Source organism: Hetaerina americana, unplaced genomic scaffold (assembly GCF_022747635.1).
Source record: "Hetaerina americana unplaced genomic scaffold, ioHetAmer1.1.p SCAF_10, whole genome shotgun sequence".
Taxonomy (NCBI): domain Eukaryota; kingdom Metazoa; phylum Arthropoda; class Insecta; order Odonata; family Calopterygidae; genus Hetaerina; species Hetaerina americana.
Genome location: NW_027286070.1, coordinates 31,913,568 through 31,936,432, shown reverse-complemented (window position 1 = coordinate 31,936,432; position 22,865 = coordinate 31,913,568). Strand labels below are relative to the sequence as shown.

The 22,865-nt window shown below is 42.6% G+C and overlaps 1 protein-coding gene across 1 annotated transcript in view; it reads right to left on the bottom strand.

Moving 5' to 3' along the window:
* Positions 1-9,893: 9,893 nt before the first annotated feature.
* Positions 9,894-22,865, bottom strand: part of LOC139700301 (protein dachsous-like) — a 117,703-nt gene continuing 104,731 nt past the window's right edge. Inside the window, exon 2 of the mRNA XM_071598941.1 lies at positions 9,894-10,133. Within this exon, the coding sequence (XP_071455042.1) occupies positions 9,894-10,133 (240 nt within the window). The remainder of the gene's footprint in view (positions 10,134-22,865) is intronic.

Below are 22,865 nucleotides of genomic sequence, written 5' to 3'. Positions count from 1 at the left end.
AGCCAATCCCTTAACCGCTCCTATGAAACGATACGTCACACATGGAATCATCAAAAATGTATTAATTAGCAATTTTCCAGTACTTCCCACGTAAACGAAGGTATTTTGGAAGGAAAAGACGAAAGAGGAATGAAGAAATACAATTTATAAGAGGTTTCTTCGACAAAAGCTATAAGTCAATAGATATATTGGCAGAAAAGAGGATACATTATTCCTGATTCAAATCAATCCAAGCATTGCCTATCCATGATAAAGGCCATGAAATCATGGCGTTAACATTCAATCGGAGTAATGGAAAATGTGGCTCATTGATCAATCCAAAAACCAAAGGTTTTCAATTTGGGTAGGATGCAAAATACGGTGGAATGTTCCAAGTACACAATGGAAGAAGCTATTTAAAGAATGTATCAATTTTCTCAAATAAATTATTATATTACATCGCCGTGGAAGGATGACTTGATGTCATAGCAAACCGGGTAATTTTTGAAGATAATTTATTTCCCAATGAGCTTATTTTTTTAAATTGAGTTTTAAAACTAATTCGTTGAATAAAAATAGCTAAATGACTCAAAACCCCTAATTAGGTGACTACCCAGCGTCCGGTTACCCATCACAAAGAAGTTAAAGCCTTCTCGCCGAAAGCTCTATAGATTACTGGCCAATAATATATACATTTTTAAAGATGAGCAGGTGCTGAACACAAATAATATACTAGAAGGAAATACTGACCTTCATCGGGAAAAGTAGGGAACAGAAGATCAAACACTCGATACTAGTATCATAAATTGTAAATAATACACGCAAACGTATCGCTCAAGTTGACTGTGGGAGCGAAATTGAGAAATCAATCTCTGACGGAGTGCATTAACTGCGGTATGTGATTGCACATAGCTTCCACATAAAGCACTGATCACCACACTTCCTCACACACACACACAAACACGCAAAATCATTTGTCATGGGGACGTGAAGAAATTTTACCATATTCCAGTACGGTGCTGCATTCATAAATATGGTCCCGTAGCATTACAGACTTTGTTATCACTTTACAAAATAACTTATGCTAATTTTATCCCGTAAAAATAAGTTGCAGCTTTCTCCAGGGTGTGCTTTTAAAATTAATCAACTCTTGCCATTTTCATGGCAGCGTTTGTGTCTGCTTTTCAAAAGTACCTCGGTCTGAAAAAAACAGATTCCATTGACCTTCGGTAATGTATTCAAGGGGAATTGCTGGAGATATCAATCTTGGACGAAGCCAAGAAGTGGTAATTGTTAATTGCCATTTTTTTTATTGCTACCATATCGCAATAGACGTGTATCCATCATGTCAGAGGCACGCTCGGGAACAAAACCTCTTCCGTCGCCTTCGTTCTCCCGATCGACTCACGGGGAGACGCATATATCTTTCACTTTATCGTATAGCAGTCAATTTTAAAAGCTTACATGCCACCTCGCACGCAAACAATCCTTTTGCTTAATCACAGATTGCGAATAATGTGAACTGCTGAAAACAGAGCATGCAATTTCACTACCGCAAGATGCATTACGCACAAGTGCTTGTGCGGCCCTCTCAAAAGGACCGACCACTGGCCAATAACTGAAGGTTGTAACGCAAAGTGTGAAGCAACATTGAGTTATAAGTATGAACAGACGAAAGATAGCTGGGCGAAGCAAAAGATGCTTCGATAATTCCTCCGAAAAGTTGAGGCCATGAAAGTAATGCTGAAGAAGAAGGTTATGTTACAGGTAGACAACATTGATAAAACCACAGAGAAGAATCTAAATTTTCCAACCACTGTGTTGATTAACAAGTAATGTTTCAAATTCATAAGGACATCTGGATCCATATTATCGCTTTTTTCGATTTTTTTACCATAAAACGCAAAATGAAAAGAATGGAGGCTCAAAATTTTAACAAACTAAATCCTGACGCAAATATAATAGGTGTATGGAAGTCCCCCGATGAAACTGAAAATGGTGACAATGTTTAGGAAACTCTATAGCTGCTGTCAAGTAAACATTATCTGTTCCCTAAACCATTGCCTAAAGACAGAATGCCATAGAAAAATGATAGAGAACAATACTGTGCGCGGGTTTTCAGGCAAAAAATTTGGCTGAACACTGTAATGTACACTCAGTGCTTTTCCCATTCTAAAATATTTTCGAGACGATGTGCGATTGTGAGTTAAAGTCTCCGACTTCGAACTCTCCTCAGTTCCCCCGCCGTTCAAGCATTCCCCGCGCACGCATTTTGCAGGATTAAAATTTCGACGCAGACACATCCACAAAAGAAGAGTGGAGTGGTGGTTTAAACACACACGGACACGAGGAAATCCTACTGAGAGCTCAGTAGTTATCGGGTGCAATTTACAACCAAGGCCAAGGCACCATGTACACCTTCCCTGGTCCCCCGTCGCCGTCCCGAAAGGCCTCTGAACACCTTCAGACGTGGTGGATTTATAGAGACTCTCACCCTCCTCTCGAAAAACGATCCTTCCTCATTCCATCCCGAAAAGGGGAAGAAAAAACTCGAGCGCAGTCCCTCTCATCGCTTCTCGTCAATCTCCCCTTCCATTTTATTCCCTTCCGTCCGTCCCGCTTACGGATATCCCGGCCGTCCAGCGAGGTGGCGCTGCATTGGCAGATCTAGTGGGTGCTAGGGAGGAGACAGCACGGACGGGGGGGGATGGTCGGCGAAGGAGTGGACGAGGAAAGAATAGAAAGGGGGCGGAGGGCGGCGAGTTCACTCGCGGCGGTGGCGACGGAGGCAGGAGGCTCTTCCCGCCGCGGTCAACTTTGACGCACGGCCCGATTATTCGCCGTCATCGAGAGGACCGACACATGGACCTGGGGCGATTGGGAAGCTGTACGTATTGTGTGCGCATGCACAGAATACATCTTCGGAATGTGTCGAGGCCGGTTCGTACATAGAACAAATTTACGAAGCTAATTCACCGCTAAATCTACCCGATAACTAACAGTTATTCGAAATAAAATTGTGTATCAACGCCACTAACTCACACAATAAAATTGAGTGAGCATAAAGTCATCTTTCTCTTTCACTATCCTATCGGTTCAACTTCTTGAGAAGCATACAAAACCGTTTTAGTAATATAAATACTTTTTACAGTGAAGTGCAAAACTATTAACTATTAGGTACACGTCGCATTAGTTTCACTGTAGTTAATGCCGACTGACTCCTATGCTAACAATCCGTCTATTATTCAACTCGCTTTATAAACTGTAAGAAAAAAGGGAAAGGCGTTTCGCAATTAGCGCTAATGCACTAACGTACAACTAACTTTATGTCCAATGAAAAATTGGTTTAATAAATTTATGAACATGGATTCACACAAATTCAAGCATTTAAACACAAATTTTTGGGAATGAAATCTTAAAAAATAGACGCCCAAGTTATATTAGAAGTTCAAACCACCATCCTAATAGGTTGCGGAAAACAAACTAGGAAAAACCGATAAATAGTAGGGAAATTATATCTCCCTACGAAGAAATTGCGACTGGGGTGACCTTAAACAAAACCCATTCATATGAAATACAATGCACGCTATCAAGCCCCACAAGGCATCATACAAACTACTCAATTTTATTAAATATTATTTCAGTGCACTTCTCAGAAATTACTTTCTCTCCTAGCGATGAAAATTCAATAATACAAACCCTGCTAATACCAAAGAGCTGTTCTGTTGGAGTAATAATCAAGTAACTCGCCAAAAACCCATAACCATGACTTATCACATTTTCACACCAATAAGCATCTTGTACATAAACCGGAGGCTTATTTAATTGACGGAAGAAGTGCAGTCGAGGATTTGTGCTTTTACTTGGCCTAAGACTGAATGAATGAAACGAGGAAAATGAATGAAGACGGGACTATTTCTTACTAATTGGGAGGAAAATAGATGAATAATCAGCCGCCAGCGGTGGATGATTGTCTTCTTTTGACAATCCGTAAACTCGGAATTTGCCCACGACCAAGTATCAAAACTACTAAACTAGTTCTAAGTTTTAGGAAATCCCACCTAAAACACTGCATACCACACATGGAAACTGCGTGAAAACATAATTAGAACGTGAAATCGGTAATAAAATCAACAATCCGCCATTAAATAAACCAATCTCGTTTTAAATTGCAGTAAAAATAATGCATTTCCCCATACATGCAAAGGTATACTTACATCATACCTTTGGCCGGTTAATTCAAGGCACCCATCGCATGTAAAAGCCACCAAAAGAGCTGGGGCTAATGATACTCTTGCAGGGTAACAGAACGCTCGTAACCCAGCGGATCCATTAGGTCAATCGTCCCCTTTCAGAACATTTTTCTCAACAATTCAATCAAATCTGCACCCTCATCTTGTACACCTTCAAATTATGATGTCCAAGGCCTTCCTAAAGATAAGGCATAACACGCATTTAGACAAGTATTTTTGCCCGGAAATAAAAAATGGTTCATCCATTTGGGTAAACGGTCACCCCCATCACCAATAGGTAGTTTAGAGATTCGCCCCTGGTTTAGAATCTGGTAATTTCGGAGAAAAGAACTACCGAAAAGTTCTCTTCCGTCACTCTCAACGGAGCGCATTCCTTAGAATTTCTTCCGCATGCCACTCCGAAAATGAATCGCGGCAAAAATCTCACGCTACCGCTTCTAATTTTCCGTCTTCGCTTTCCGGATAACTTAATAAAGAGGTGAGTTAACATATCCGTCAAAAATAAAGCTGAGAATAAATTCCAGCATCTTCCTCATAAGAGATGCTTTCTATTTTAGGATTATTAACGATGTTTTCTAAGAATAATAAACATAAAATTGTGCATCACAATTCGAGTCTGCTTTGAACTGTTATTTATCTGCTATAATTATTTCCCGTGCGGATGCCTTTTCAGCCATGACGGTGAACAAAGGGCAAACTTGTCGAATTACCTCTGTCGGCGTGTGGTTCTTTCGCAGGAACTTTGTCAGCCAATCGTCGCACACTGAGAAAACTGAAACTTGGAGTAAATGACCACACTGATGACGGCGAAGCGAAATATCAATTATCAACACGTTGACAATAGTCGATGATAGTAATTTCTAAAAACGCATTGCCATGATCTATAGCATGAACAAATTCGTCACAACTGGTATGCACAGTTAAACAAAAGTATTGAGCAGGTGGCTCTGAAAATTTCACAAAGTAATTAGAAGGCAGTTTTAGAAGCTAGTCACATCAATGGCCACGAGTACCTTAAAACATAGAGAATTATTTTGAGAAAAGGTTTATGAGAAATGTTGAGAAAAAAGGGTGGAGAAAGAGGATAGAGAGCTATTCCGTGTTTGCACCAGCCTTCATGCTAGTCTAAGTTCACAGTTCGCAACCAAAAAATTCAAAGTGTGACTGTGTATTGAACATTAAACGAACCCCAATATGGCATGACGTGCCTGGAATATCATTGAAATATCAATAACCTGCGCCATTTATACCTTAACTCCTGATGAAATGAGCTATTCATATCCAACCCGTTTATTCATATGACTGACTAGTATTTGAGAAAGTGGTTTAAATTTATTTTCCGAATGGATGCTATTCCGATTTTTTTTTAATATTTAAGGTTATTGACAGATGGTAAATTCCATTATCTGCATGATTTGTTGATTTTGTATGTGGTTTCGTTCTCTTTTACAAGTGGTGACCTAATACCCCCCCCCCAGCCACACAACCTTGTGGCGGCTTTCGGGGTATTATGTAGATGAAAATGAAACATGTACACCAAGTCCATTTATCCTAGCAAAAGGAATCCAATTAGTATGCAGAAATGGGAGTGATCCCTCCAGTGGATGCGTCAATGGTTATGACGGAAGGAGACTCAAGTGGATATGACGGGTGAACTAAGCCGCCGGGGGTTAATATCCACGAGTGGCCTTTTAAAGCCACAGAGAACACTGACGCTATTGTTTATGCGTGATTAAGGCTCGAAACGAGAGCAGTCTTCTCATAAAAGAAGAAAAATAAGGGCTGAAACTTTAAGGACCTAAAAGAAGGGTTGCAACCACCCATGGTCATCATTCCGGTTCAATAAGTTTGCAATCTCATCCGGTACTGCGCGTGAAATTCACACATTCAGGGTAAGGTGGACAGTTCCTTTTCATGTGACGCTCGTGGTTTCCCTGTAATTTCCGGTTACAAGAAAATCACAAAACTAGAATTTTAGCCGGTGAATCAACTAGATACGAACCCGGCTAATCCTGGTTATTAACCTATCTGAGTGCGCCACCCAACAGACTAGCACGTCGCCTAATATTGTGAAAATTAATTTTCCATATGATTGACACGAGTATTCCCGCGAATTCAACTGCCACACAAGGTAAAGGGGTCAACCTCGTCAGTCCACCTACACCTCAACCCCCCCTCGTTTCCCCTGACCCTCTCTCTTCGCTTCGCACCGCCACCTCACCAGAATCCACAGTAATCTCTCCCAGCAAAGCCTCGGGATCCCCGAGGAACAAGGGCGCGGGGCGGCCGGGCGCTCCCACCTTCCCCCTTGCGGTTCCGTCCTCCCCCAGCAACGAGGGTGGTGGGTGTCAACCGCGGCCAGTGGAATGGCCGACACGCCCTTCCCACGCCGGGAGAGAGAGAGAAAGTGAGGGGCAGTGGGGTGACGGACGGAGATGGCGCTGTAGTGATGCAGCGCTTTCAAGGCTACTGCTGCTGCTGCCTTGTTCCTCGGGAGCCTTGCACTATTATGATTCGAGGATTGAGAGATCAGAGTGTGCAGATTGGTCATAAACTCCCCGTTGGGATTAGGTACCCTCCCTGCTGAACGCTTGGTGACTTCCTTCCTCGTTCCGCGGTCGAGGATCGACAAGGAGGCGTGCACCCGCAATGACTGCCAATGCATCACACGGTGGAATGGACAACGTTCTCTAGACTGACGACACACAGAGGTACGCGTTAGAAATGCCGCATCCACGGAGAAAGAAAAAAAAGATAATTTAGTGAAATTCCTCTTCTGCACTTCATCAATCAATTCCGCGGAGGAATTCAGAGAGGGGTGGAACGTCCAGGCACACAGATTCGACTCCAGCTCTTATATATAAATACATGAATATATACTTAAAGACGCATATACACACACATATATATATATATATATATATATATATATATATATATATATATATATAAAATCTTCGAAATGGAACGCTCTTCGGTGACGCACAAATATATAAAAACACAGATGTAGATTTTTAGAATATAGAGACACAAAGAAAGGACACTCACAATTTGTTATTTGACGTTTCGACAGCACGGCTGTCGTCTTCAGAATTCTGAAGACGACAGCCGTGCTGTCGAAACGTCAAATAACAAATTGTGAGTGTCCTTTCTTTGTGTCTCTATATTCTAAAAATCTACATCTGTGTTTATATATATATATATATATATATATATATATATATATATATATATATATATATATATATATATATATATATATATATATATATATACATATAACACTTTTTAAAAGTCTCATGGACGTGAATAATAATGAATAACACTATAATTTTTTTTCCTTTTTACGGTTGGTGACCTAACACCCCCCGCCACACGCCCTTACGGCGGCTTGCGGGGTGTTATGTAGATGTAGATGTAGAATTTGTACGGGTTTTCCTCCAACCGTAACCAAAATTTGGTACGTAACAAAAGATCCGGGATATTTATGGAAAAATATATTTCTGATTTCCGTCAGATTTTCGTGCTATAACCTAAACTTTCTGTCCAGACGATGCAACGTGGCTCACAGAAAATATAAACCATAGGGAGCGTAGATACGTAGAGCGTCAGATGCGAGGGTAAATAGAAGAAAGGCTCACACTAAGGAACAAATGCATGTATGTAGATTTTGAGGAGTAGGACATAAAAGAGGGAAATGCACTCCGGGAGAAATGGAATGGGAAGTATGGATGTGTGCAGTGGAACAATTTTCAGATTAAAGCATGAATTAATGAATGGAAGATTTTGAATGATTTCAACTGACGTAACAAATCATCCACGTCTGGAAGGCTAAATGGGGACGTTAACCAAATATTTAAAAGGCAATGGCAAATTCATATGAGCACTTTCCATGAAATAATAAGCCCTCAAATTTTCTGCTCACTCCACCTAAGCGAACGCGCAGATGTGTTTCAAGGTTCAAACCTTCTAGAAATCTTCAGTCGAAACAAGGAGAGAGCTTCTCCTCGCTTGCACTCTCATACCGGAAGGCGCCCTACCGGCGTCTCCCCAAAAATCATCCGCCAAACCCCCGCACTTCGCATTCCGAGAACATCGTGGATTACCGAGCGACTCTCCAATTGTTCCATTCCGCGAAAGGACACTAATACGCGCACTTAACAACTCTCCTACCGGCAATAGAAACGGGTTTTTCCCACCGTTCAAAACCTTCTCCCACCCCAACTCGAAAGGAAAAAAAGTCACGAGCCGCAAAACATTCATTGATCTCGTTCTCGAGAAAGGAACCACAAGTCGGAGTGGGGGAGGGACTTTGGGCTCTTTGCTCCCCTCTCTCACGTCCACACACAAGGTGTCCTTTGCCTCGGAAGAAAGGGAAGGGATCCCATAGGAATCTCGGACAAGTGGCCGTGTGTGCTTCCATCCCCGGGAGTGGTCACCTGCGAAGCAGGTCTTCCCCCCACTCAAAACCTCTCCCCTGCCCGCCACAAGGCACAAAGGGACAGAGAAAGATACTGCTCACACAATGCGCACCAGTTCACACAAAACACTTGAGCACAGGGACCTCCGTCGCCCCCCCGTGGTCCACAACACGCGATCTTCTCCTCTTTTTCCCATTCCGCGTACTGAGTGGGATGGGAGGAGTGCCATGCACTGGAATGACTCGTTCGCTCTCTTAGCTCCTTCAGCGATCATACCGTTACACTTCCAAAAGCTACGTACAGTATAGTGTTGACCGCGGAATGAATGCTCTCCATATATAAGTGACCTGATAACTAGGGGTTTACGAACGTACTTCCGGTGACGTGCCAATGGCGTTTTCTTTCATAAATGGATTTTGTAATATAATAGGTATAAGGTAGTATATAGGTATACAATTCAAAGTACACGAAAAATCAAAATTGGAAGAAAATAATTAAAATCCATGACTAGTTGCATTAAATTGAGCAATTCAGCTGCGTGTTCACCTAATATTATTCGACAACTATCTTTTCAGAATGCGGGCACTGGCATCCTGAACGCGTTACATAAATGTAGTAAGCACGAAAGATACAGAACAGTCGCGCTTGCTTGTAACACCGAGATAACTACTCGTATTATGGTCCATCATTACACCAGTAAGTTGGCCCACGAGGCTAAAATAAGAGATATGGACCCTTAAATTTAACTACTCTTTCTTACCTCCCACGATGTCAAAATAGTCACTAAATCACATGTGACTACTCCTCCATTTTTAATTCAGAAAGATTCGCTGGTACACACCTTTTATTGCGTGATGTAGATAGCATGAGTAATGCGCATATCTGCACGCGCGTTTATGTATGCGTGCAACTATATATTTATTTATGTGCTAGAGGATACTTATACAAAAAGCCTGGATCGCTAACACCCCATGTCCTGGCGGCAACTGACGAGTTAGTGAATTCATGCAGAAGAGCAAATAGCACACGTGTAGTCACCGGCATTTCTTGCCATTTCAAGAATATAGAAAAGTGAAGAAGGCGGCATCCTTCGCTTTCCCTGTGGTGTGGAGGACCAGTGGGGTGTGTTCGAAGGGCGGAGGGAGGCTAGTCGCGCGGGATATCCGGAGAGAGCCTTGAGAGCAGAGAAGAGAACACGAAGCTTCTAGTCCCCGAGAGCTCACAGAGAACTCGCCGCCTTTTACGATTCCATTGTATCCCCCACTGCTTGATCTCCACTACTCACTCCCTTAGGGAAAAACTCCGAAGAGAACTGTGGGAGAGGCTGGTGCAATCTCGCCCATACCGGAGGCAAGAGGGGCGAAATGGGCCCCTCATCCAGGGCCCTCTCATCGTTTGCCCCACGAAGTCCTTCAGCCTGACCCAGACCACTCAGATGCGGCCTTCGCCCCAGGCGATTTTTCCTCCCCCAATCACCTTCCTAGCAAGTGCAGGCATGCCAGCAATGGAAGGCAGACAGAGCCTCCCATTTCTGGCATGCCTGCACCCTTCCATGGGTTTTTCTATGAGAAAACCCCAACGGTTCCTCCGTTATATTCGCTACTAACCCCCTCAATAAACACCCTCGAGGTCTCCAATATCCATGCCTTTGGCGGAAGGCGGACAAAATCCTTCGGCAAAACACTAGAAGCCAAGGGTGGATTTACGGTACCCCACCAAGTTCCTCGACGATGTGAACCAGCAAAAATGTGTTTTCTTTCTTTGCGATACCGCCTCAAGTAAGTTGTTGCTAAGGAGAGGAACATGCCGGCCAGTCGACCTAAAAATGAACGAAGCGGCTTGAAAAAACAGGGATGCCTAAAACATTTCCATCACCACTCGTTTAAATTAAACGGGTGGAGATGTGTAACTTGCCGGTGATTCTCGGGAGGACGCATCCAATCTCGGGTGGAACTGAATGGATTTTCATTTTAGGAATTTATCTAAGTCTACGTCATACCGTGTGAGACGGAACATGAACATGTTGTAGCGGTGTGACCGTTAATTGCTCCAACACCGTAGCACCTTCCGTAGCGAAAGAGGAAATGACAAATAGCTATCTAATCCATCTATTATGGATGAAAATTTAGAAATATATGGTATATCATGTTTTGCCTGTCATATGATTGTAAAGGAAATTATATTTAACTATGAAACGTATGGGTGAATGGACACCAACAAAATTAATAGAAAATCATTTCGTATTTTTTTTCGACCGGGACAAAAATCGGATTACCTTTCTAAGATACATAATTTCATAAAAATAATAATTAAAGTTACTTCATGCAGGCATTTCTTCATTAAAGTCGGAAATCAAGCTGCTCTAGATTCCCTCTCACGTATGAGCTAACTGCCTGCAGATAAATTAGGTGCTTCCACGCAAAACTGACAATATCGTAAATTATTTTTAGTTGAGAGCCTCCAATTTAAGTACTGTTTCGAACACCCAAGTAATCAATTTAATTACAAACGCGGAAAGTACAAATTATCGCATATGTCCAGTTCGAACATTTGCGTCGCATACGCTCGCACGAGTAATTTTCTCAAATGTATTTCATCTTGAAATAACTCTAACGAACATTTAACGCTGAGGCCTGATAGTTCCTTCCCAATCTCAATTAGAACGGGTTTCGCATACAGGAATCCAATGGGAGCATTTGGCAAAAAAGACACAGTGCAAAGATGGAAGATGGTTGGAGAAGCTGGTGTGGCGGGAGGCGGTTACGTTTTGACGCCCCAGACAGCGCCGAGGCGAGAGGACAGGTTGAAAAAATATAAATAAAACCCAAGAGGGCGTAATAGGGTGTAGATTGGGTTTGAGGTCAAAGGGAGGGAGATATTATTATATCGGAAAGAGGAGGGAAGGAAGGAATGAGCGCCGTGCACGCGGAAGGATCGAGAGAGACGTCTCCGAAAGAGAGTAACAAAAGAATGGCGAAATGGTGGAAGAGGCGAAATTATTTCGAGCTTCCCTCCCGCCTCTCCGAAAGGTTTTTTGCACCCTTTGCCAACTCTATAATCAGACCTTCGAAGAGAATTTCTTCGGAAGGAAGACGAAAGCCAGCAGGAAAGCGAGGGAGAGAGAGAAGGAATACTTGAGATGGAAAGAAGTCTTTCCCTCCGTCCGTCGCCTCCTTTCCATCCATTTCCCTCAAAAATCCCTTCTTCTAACGCATGGCCCCCAGACCCTCCCGACCTCCATTGGGCCCTTCTCCTCCCCCTACACTTCCCACCCCTCTTCGCCCCGAATTCCTCGCTCGCCCTCGCTTCCCCTTTTGCCTTTTCCTTCTTCCATCTACTCCCTGCCCGCATGGCCCTCACACACCCTCCCCCTCCATTCGCTCCTGCCTACGAGACCCTCACCGCTGCCCACTCCATCCCATTTTCCTCGCTCCTACCTGGTCGAAAGTATGCCAGCCACGACAGGGGTGGGCACGAGAGGCTCTTGGGTCGGATCCATGAAGCCTATGTTTTTGGAGTGGCGCGCGACGGCATTATGGGGTAGCTACTTCCCACACATACTATATACATACTCCCCATGTGCATGTGATTATCCTGCATGCAATACTACATACCAAATACACCGTGGTTGAAGTTGAGACATCAGCTACACGATACCACCCAACCCGATCAAAAGCACCAGGAGTATGCAGCCGGAATATCATGATCTTGGTTTAATAAAAGAGTTAGATCGCGTGCAGCGTAGGGCAGCGAGATTTGTCATGGGGTGTATGACAAAGACAGCAGTGTGACAAATTTGCTGAAAGTTTTGGAGTGAGATCTCCTCAAAAATGAATATTAATTTTTAGATTGACTCTCTTACGTAAATGTGAGACCGATCAGCTTTTCGTGGACTCACAACGCATATAAAAAATCCCAAATTACTATGGCAAACATGATCGCTCATTCAAGATTAGAGAGATAGACAATAGAATATGCATGTTTAAGATATCGCTTTTTCCGAAAACACTTGGCAGTAACAGCCATTCACATCAATTAGGGATTGCAAATTATTATGTATAAAACTCTGACCTCATAGACCTATACATGTCGACCTCATAGACCTACACCCCGCCACACGTCCTTGCGGCGGCTTGCGGGGTATTATGTAGCTGTAGATGTACATATAGGTCTATGTATGTAAGTAGGTATGTATGTGTATATATGAATGTGAGTGCGTAATTTTCGTGTATAAATATGCATGTTTGCATCTGAGTGTAAGTCTATTCATACCCATGTATGCGTACTTATATCAGCAGTCGAGACGAAATGTACAAACAAACATATAACTCTTGTTGCATGATTTTACAAGTAACGGTGGAGGTACCACGTGCATCCCTTATGAGTTCGATGTGGTTACCAGTTCATTGCATATCGAAATTTTGTCTGTAGCTGTGTCTCATGAACGGTGTGGGACTTTATCTCTTCGTGTGCTGTGCATGGCTGGCGTGGATAAACCTCCCGTCACACACTTCCCCGATGGCTTGTAGGGTGTTATGTAGATGTACGATAGAAGAGGGCGTTGCGCGGGGTGGGAGGACACCAGTCATATATGCACAACTGTTAGTTCATACGTGCATTTGGATTTATATTAGTTCACATACAAAACGCTCGTACAACTACACACACACACACAAGCCTATATAACATCATGAAATAATAAACTACATCATCATGAATTTTTGTCTCCAAGTTAATATATTCGGGTTCGATTTTGTTATGGTCTCGCGTCGTACGAGGGAAGAACGAGTACCTAATTGAATCTGTTGGCAACGGTATCTATTTCTCTTATTTTATTTCGGAGGCCGAAGCTACTAATACAATTTTGAGTCATAATAATGTCCTCGTTGTGTTCAGCAAACTAGGGTGCTATGTTACTTTCTAAAAGCCTTATCCTGTCTGATCTCTTCTGGACTCGAGGGTCTCCCAAACCTATTCTTCCAACATACCCGCCCTGTTTACTCTCTTCTCGCAACATTTTTTAAAAACAAATCTAACGGATTTTCTCTAAATTTGGCCGACCGTTAAAAGGCTTGTTGAACGAATGCCAGGCGTATACATAATGCCATGCTAGCCACCGGCAAGAAGTGTGAGGGTTGGACGCGATGAGTATTGGTCAATTAACGTGAGCGAAAGACGGACGACAAATTGTAGAAACCCAAAATTTTCGGAACGATGAGTTCAGTTAGAGGAGATATATAGCTTGTATTCACCGAGTCGAAGTAAAGTTTAGGCTAGATTATATACCGGCCGATTTCCATGTCCTTAAAAGTCAAATATTATTTAAAATGAAAACTAACCGCAAAGGGACCGACTTTGGGATCGTGTGAGATTAGATGACACTACGATTGTTCAATCTAATGGAAACGATACACGAAGATGACTTAGTGATAAATCAACATAAATACCCCGTGGTCCACAAAAAAGAGTGCGTGGCATGGGGTGCATGCACTTAGTGGAAAGAGATGAGGGAGAGGAATAGGGTTCAATGGGTAAGGGCAAAGTAAAAAATATCCAGTTAAATTACCTGAAAAGGAGATGCATGGCGGTGCACATACATACATAAATACAAATGTTTTCACCAAACTTATTTTTAAACAACGGAACGGAAGATTTTCAGTACCACTCATGCAAACACTGAAGTAATTCACAGATGCTCATGTGGTTCAATTCTCATGTGACCCCACCAGTCGCTCCGTATGTGTTCCATTTCAACTTAGCTCGATGAATAGTGTCAACGGCCGCCCCTCTGACACGTGAGTTCTCCACCCGAACGGATCGCGAACGCCTCGCTCATTTTGATGGAAACCTGGCAACAGTGCAAACGCGAAAGGGAGAGTAAAGGGGGGAGGGGTATAGAAATTCGATTCACGCCATCATTGGAGGAATGTTCCTGAAGTTGACGGATTCCGATAGTTTCCTGATACTCTTCATCGACTTCTAAGACCTTAGTGTGGACGGCGATCCCAGGTATTCGAACCGTTTTCCTCACCTCGGCATTCCCCCGCCAACGCCTGGTATCAAAACTTGATTCAAATGGATGGCTAATCTCGTTCCACGAACTCGTTATACGGCGTTTTCCTCAAATAAATGAATACTCAAAATTGATGAATATCACCTATATAATTTAGATTCAAATTCAGCTGGAATAAGTTATCGAAATACATCTACATAAATACACAGCGATGCACCAAAATGGTGTCTGGCAGGGGGTGCAAGCACCAGGAGGGATGGGTAAGGGATAAGGGATGATATTGTAAAGAAAGGGAAAAGGGAAAAAATATTCACTAAACAACATCAAATAGTTTTCAAATGTATATACTAACTGGAGGGATACTAATTTCAATTAAGGTGTTAATTTCCCCGAGTAAAATAATTGATAGGCAAGCTATATGGAATTCCTATCCACAATTTAGTAAATATTTTCACAAATAATTGAGAGAACAATTCTAATTTAAGAAAGACTAAGGATTTGACGAAACGAATATGCAAAAGCCTTTACATTATTTTTAGCATTCAAGATTTCATTCATAAGTCTACAGCTATGTATTGATAGAAATGAGCTCTTACGGCTAGTAATATATAATAAATTTGAAACTCCAATAGCCGTAAACAGTTTACCTTTCTAAACAAAGTGAAAATGAAATTAATTGGCTAGCGCCACAAGTCAAAAAGGGGTAAAGGTAAAAAAGGATAATGAGGTAGGTAAAAGGGGTAAAAGGTAAAAAAGGAGAGGATAAGAAATCCTCTCCTCATTATCCTTTTTTACCTTTACCCCTTTTTGACTTGTGGCGCTAGCCAATTAATTTCATTTTCACTTTGTTTAGAAAGGTAAACTGTTTACGGCTATTGGAGTTTCAAATTTATTATCTACAGCTATGGCCTAAAAGAACCGCGGATTAAAGTCGATCAAACTCATTATTTTTCAAACAGACTGCAATCAATGATTAAAATATCTGAATGCGCTCAAAGCAACAGTTCTTGAGACTTGGTGTACAGTTACTATAAGCCAAAAAATATAAAAGCTAATAACTTGACGTTATTTCTCTTGCCTTATTTATATTTATTTCACTATTACATGACTTAAAATGTAAATATGTCACAATAACTAAACGAATAAATGCATTATATAAGAATTATATTCCATTCCTCACATAGGGAAGGAATCGGGAGGAAAAGAGTTCTTGCGTGGTTTTGAAATGCTTTCTAACTAAAATCACATTGAATAAGTACTGAGATACACTCAAAACTCTGCAGTAATGACATTCATACAATACCCCATAAGACGCCTAAAGAGCACTTTACGCGCATTAGAAGGTCTTAGGGCACCAGCCTTTTAGGTGCAAATATTCATTTATGCGTAGATATAAATACATATGTGCACATGCATAACCTCATGTAAACTTACACACACATGCCATTCTAAGGTAATAATAGTTAAAAATTAATCACATTAAGTAGATGGCTTTATTTGCAAAGAATCGAAGACAATAATTTTAAAGAATTAATATTTAAAATACAGAACCTTGAAGAATTCTGCATGTCCGGGTTTTCACCGCGTTGTTGTTTGAAGCCGACAACAGTTTCGCCGAAGTTTCATCCGGCGTCTTCAGGTCGAAGAGTCCATCTTCGACCTGAAGACGCCGGATGAAACTTCGGCGAAACTGTTGTCGGCTTCAAACAACAACGCGGTGAAAACCCGGACATGCAGAATTCTTCAAGCCACCGCCGCGAAAATCTACGCAGCCAAATACAGAACCTTGTTCGTAGTCATATGAACATCCCTAATACTCAGACTTAAGTAAACGTCTAGTTATGTGAATTTCCCTTAGGGAACCTTTTCCTCATTAATTGCTTAAGTCTGGAAATAAATTTCATGGATACGAAATTTTTGAGTATTAAGTGCTGATTGAGTAATAACTGTAGGCTTACTGTAACAAAGACCGCACTTTCGATCCTGCACCATTTCCTTCAATCTTTCCCAAAATTTCGACCACAAGTCCAGAACTCGGGGGAAGGAGTGAACAGGCGAAGAAGGGCTCGAAAGGGGTGAACGCGGAGAGGGGGGCGAAGTTGGCCGAGGAAGAAGCGAATGAGGAGGACGAGGAACATAGGTGGATGTTGACGAGGGGAAGAAGGCGAGGGAGGGAATGGAATCCTGTTGGAGGCCCCTGATGATTGCAAACAATGGCAGTGTATCCGAGAGTGATAAATCGAGCGAGGAAGAAAGAGAGGGGTTGGTTCGTCGGGTGGATGGCTCGCTCGCTCCAAGCGGGAGGCGAGGCGCGTCGGCCGAAGTGGAAGAAGGAAGGGAGAGAGAGAGGGAGAGAGAGAAAAGGGGTAGGATGGACTCTTCCCAGTCGGCGTCTGCCGAAGTCCCTCCCACCTACTCCCCGTGCAGACACAAAACAAAACGAGGAAAGAATGGGATGACCGATCAACGCGGTTCCTCCATAATATTTTTTTTAAAGTATCGTTCCTCATTTTCGTGTGGAATCCAATAATGTCACGTATTTATATTCAAGAATTAATGCATGTGCTATTTTTTCTTGTGCAATCGTGAGTATTATGAGACCGATTTCAGTCTTAATGCTAATTTCATTCGTCTTAATTATGATTCTCACCGAAGATTCCATTCATAACAAACATGTCCTGCCAGAAAAAAACACCACGAAAGTCAGTGATAAGATAGCGATTTGCTAATTTTACTTAAGCATGGAATGCACCTGCTGTTATGGGTTTACTATAAATTAATAAAAGCTATTTCCATTTGGAAAAATAAAATGTGAATAATAGTGCTATTTGTTCCATTTCAATGGGATTGGCTTACTGGTTAAGAGACTTAATTAGTCCGTCTGTCCAATAACTTTTTCTTGCCTTTAGAAACTACGTTCAACAGAACTATGTGGTATAAAATAATATCCACTGACCCAGATATACTTAATTAAATCTTGTTTCTATCCCCTCTAAACAAGTTTCGATTCATTTGTCGAAATATTCATCTCAAAACTACAGGACAGAGAGAGCTATGATATTTAGCTCCACAAAGACGGTAAGATTAAAGACTTCAAGTCATTACCATTAGCGTGATAACATCAATATGAGTAAGCCAACGAATAAGAGCCATTGGGAAAGCATAGATGCAAAATGAATCCCAACCAGTAGCACAGCCGTAGCAATTGGATGAAAATATGAGTGTGCGCATTTATAATACTTGACAGCAGTAAGCGAGGCAAGATGCAAGAGATACGGTGGTTAAAGGCTACAAGAAATATGTAGTCAATAGGTATCACATTCCGGCATAGATACCCCGATAAAACCAGGAAAAAATTATTATTATACATAACTGCTTTTGCATACTAAAATTCATCGTGGCGAAAGACAACTTACTTCCCTTTACAATCTTGAGAAAACCTTTCAAGCCATTCATCCTCCCCAACACGCCGCCTAGACTTCCTAGAAACTACTATTTATGGACTCGAAAAACAGCAGCTTCTCGAGAGGCTTAGTGGACTGAATTATTAACGGAATACCCGTATTGGAAATTCAACGTATGCTTATAACCGAATGAACACAACTTTTAATATAGATGATTTAATGGCAGTGAAAACTCATCGCCCACGTAAATGCGATTCAGCACTTTCCGCGCAATAAACAAGCGATTTCACGCACTATTTGACATTTTCTTCCATTGAATCGATAGAATTAATCGCAGAAATATAGTCACACTCGCTTCGAGCGTCAGATGAGAGCAGAGATAACGCTCTCATTTTATTATTTATGTGCATAACTTTAGTTTCTATGCTCTACTTCTGAGACTGGCGAAAGAACACCGAAACTTAACGGACGAGACGTGCCAAATCATCAGCGCATTAGCCGGCCACGCTTTGATACTACAACACGCTCCGATCGCTCGCACTGCTTGATATTAGAGGGAGGGCTTGGTGAAAGGGAGGAGGGAAATGGGTGAGAGAGCGGCAGGCCGCTTAGAGTGGGAGAACGCGGCTTTCGAAGAGCCGGCCGTCTGGGAGGCCACTCACCGACCTCCGAAGCCTCCGTTCGCCCCTCCTCATAGCACTTGAGCTTTAAGGTATATTAAGTCAACCACTGCAAGCCAGTCAAAACAAATCTCGGTGATGAGACGACTCTGGTCACGGCAGGAAGTATGAAATAGTTTAGAGGGAATAGAAGAAAGGAAGTTTACAGCTACCCGTGGGTTGAGAACATGAGCTAGCATAGGAACGTTGCATTGTAGTTTTCCAGTGGGAAACGAAGACATATAAATATAAAGACTATGCAATGGTATCAATTGGGTGAGATTTCCGCTGTCTTTTGGGTGCTGATATGTACGAAGATATGCTGACGGAATTTTCCTGAGTGCTCAACAGAGACTGCGAGAGAAGTGACTCTGTGGATCAAAATGTTGAACTCAAAAATACGTGAGGTTAAAAAAATTTAATATATTCCATTATGATTCACATCGCGTTCTCAACTCGGAGATACTTTCCACGAATTTACGTTCCGAGTTAAATGTTATTATATTGTCACATGTGTTACAAAAAGCTCTGAGAAACAAGTTTGACTGGTTTCAGCTTCCATCCCGTTCCTTTATGAGTTCATAATGATGTTCGGATCTCAATGCGAAGATTCAATAACCTGCCCCGTGTACATGAAGATGGCCAATAGACCACGGTTGATTAAACACTGTGCAAAGACTGTGACTAAATGCATTACCTAAGAGTGTTCACGGGGGCCATTGTGGAGATGAATATTTTAGAACGAGAGCGGGGGGGGGGGAGCATTCGCTGACGACTCGACCCAAGTCTTTGGCGAAGCGGAGAGCTACTCTTTGGTGAACTTTCCACCCACAAACTTGCCCCCCCCCCCCGAACGGAACCCGATCGTCGCCGAAGGGGCCACTTCCCCTTCCTTCTCCTCTCCGATCACTGATTAGGCCCACCCTGCTACCTCACTCGTACTCCTCCCCGCACGACCGAATCGAGTGGTCCTGAAAGACGACTAGGTGGCATTTACACAGTCCGATTACCAGCAGACCAACCTTTGACACGGATTTATTAGGTGCACGATGGTAATCTTGTTGTCAAGAAGGGTTAAATAAACGCGCATTGTCCATCAGATCTCCCCATCTCCGAGAGTTCGCCTATTACATTAATGCGAGAGGGGGGTGTCGCCGCCTTTCTATCCCCTTATCCCCGCCACTCGACGCTCTGCCCATTGTGTACGCGCACTCTCCTCCTCGAGGAGAAGCACACTTGCCCCCTTCGCCAACCTTCCCCGCATCCCCATCCTTCCCATCCCTCCCCCACACCCCTCCCATCCGAACCCCAAGTTCCACATTACTCCCAAGCCATCCAACCTGCTCCTTATTACCATTCCTCCCCGCCTCGCCATCTGTTTACCAATCTAGGGAGATATGTCAATGGATTCAGAGAGTTAAAAGCTATGGAACTGCGGAGGAATACGCTCTTTTAATTTATCCTTCGGAACTTCAACCGTGAGTAAGAGCATGTGACTTCCCAACCGTCGTATAATTTCGCGGAGATAAATGATTAATGCGTGACATGGATTTAACGCGTACTACGTTAGAGCGGGCTGGGATTCAGGAAACGAGAGCGTTTGACGAGATTAGAAACAGAAGGCAACAACTCGAACAACTTCGGTGATGGGTCACCATCATCATTTCCTTTCATCCAAAATTTTATGTTTTAAGGTTTTTTTTAATTCTTCGAGGTATGCGTTGACGAGCAGCTTTTTTGGCATATTCCAGATAATATTTTAGGTTGTGGGTCACTTCTCTTATATAAACTGGTATTTGCATGAGAGGCAAGCGACTTTACAATCACCTGATTACTGTTGTTTAAAAATATTAATGATTACCGAATGAAAACACTGGATTATATAATCCCAAATTACGATGGGTCGAACCGAGAAATTATCCCTCAACTCTTTAAAATGATCTCATTAACAAAGACATGTGTAATTTTCTTTTAAACTCAATCTATTATCTTGAATTAGCATGGTTATCATGGGTACAAAACGCTATTTAGAACGCAACACATTGCAGGCCAGTATTCTCGTCAAATCTAAAAATTAACCTCAGTATGATGTTAAGTGGCTCAACTTGGCGAGACCTCATTACGGCAAAGAGGTCGATGAATAAACCACCACTACAGAGATGATCGACCATCAATATTCGACCTCCAATTTTTTATTCACAAGCCGTGAATACGACACAACGGTGCTTATCAAGCATACAAAAATCTTCTTGTTGACGTTTTCAATACAAGGAACGATAAAGATTCAGAATTGTCGGACAATAAAATAACTTGGAAGATCACACGCGTCTATTGTTGACAATCGGTGAGGCATCGCGGTGAATTGAGAGTGAAAGGATTAAAAAGCTTAGCAGTTTTAAAGCGAGCGACTGCTGGCTGAAAGGAAAGATAGCAGGTAAGGTGGGGTTAGGGGGAGAGGAGTGGAAGTGTAGACGGGGAATTGTGGGAAGAAGAGAGAGAGTGAGAGAGATAGAAAGAGAGTGGGGATGGGAAACGGTACCAATAGGTGGGAGGAAAGGGGAAAGAGGGGGAAGGGCAGAAGTGGGGGCAGAGGGTTTCCAGGTAACATCACCCGAGGGCGTTGGAGTGAGACGGTGGAAACACACACAAAGGGAAGCCCTCCTTCCCCTCCTCCCGCCCTGTGTCCCTTCCCTCCACAGTCAATCCTCCGCAGCACTTCAAATTATAGCTCGTCCACCAACCCGTGGGGGGAGTGGGGGAGCAGTGGGAGGAGGAGGGTGGAAAAAGAAATATCAAGCAGGCCTTTTTCAATCAAGGCCCCCACATCTCCCCCATTCCACTTTCCACTCTGGACCTCTTCCTCTCGTCGCCGCCAAGGCACGGAGGGAAGAGAGGAGAAGAAGCGATCTCGGGAGAGCCAGCGGGGCAACGGGCGCCGCCGTGTCATATCGCAGCCGCCAGCTTCGCGGGAGACAATTGCACGAGATAAATGGTCGGGTGAGGAATGGGGGTGTCTTCGCGTCCACGGGCGGCGGCGAGCAGAGACAACGACCGAGGGCATCTCGATGATAAATTAAAGTGGGGCTGGGAGGGGGGACGGGATTCGTGGTGAATCGGTGAAGAGAAGTCGTATGTGAGGGAGGAGATTTCAACAGGCGAGGTGAGCCGAACGCGGGAAGAGACTTCAGTGATATCTCCGCTGGAAGTGATATCAAAGGACAAAATACTGTTTATCAGTACTCTTTTTAGAATGGCTCAAACCATGTTGAATAATAAGATAGGTACTGGGATACCTATGGCAAGAAAACTAAATGCTGATATATTGGTAACAGTATCCTCGCCAGGATACTAAAAAGGTACACCACTTTCATGAAAAATAAATCTAGGAATTTTAAGTATCGAAGCTGTCTGCACCTCTCTAATTGATATTATTGGTGGATACAATTTTTAAAACGATGCCAAGCCTTAGAAACTAATATTACAACTTCAAATAGGGGTCTACAATTACTTGTGGTGAAAATTTATTTGAAAGAATTTGTAGGTATTCGGGCTGACCTACTTAGGCTAGTCAGTAAAATCTGTGACAATTTTCGCATTCAGGAGGGTGTAAATATTGGGTTCCACCTACCATAATAACCTTCATCTTGCAATGATTAATAAAAATACACACTGGTTGACTCCCACACTTTTGCACGATACCGACAATGGTTGTCATACAGGTAGGTCGTCCTTTCCGCTGAGTGAATTTAAACACCCTGAAATTGATGTTAATTGCCAAAACCATGGCTGGTGTAGTAAAATTTTGTAAAAATGAACTATTGTGGGTATTATTAATTAGCGTGAGATAAACATTCGATATGTTTATAAAGCGACACATCCTAAGCTCAACTATATGCTATAGCAACGTTTAACAGAAGTAGAAAGCCTTGAGTAGCCTCAGAGAAGTTTAGATTTTCATCGACGTACGGGGCTAAATTAATTATAAAATACTGCTGGCAAAGTGACCGAAACACCAATTCAATTGTATTATATCTCCTGTGTATCTCATCAACAGTTGCGGTATTTTCCGATTTTGTGAGCTGGTCACTGTCGGAATAGTCGATAACGTAGGAGTCGTTTCAGGAGAGCTGTAACTT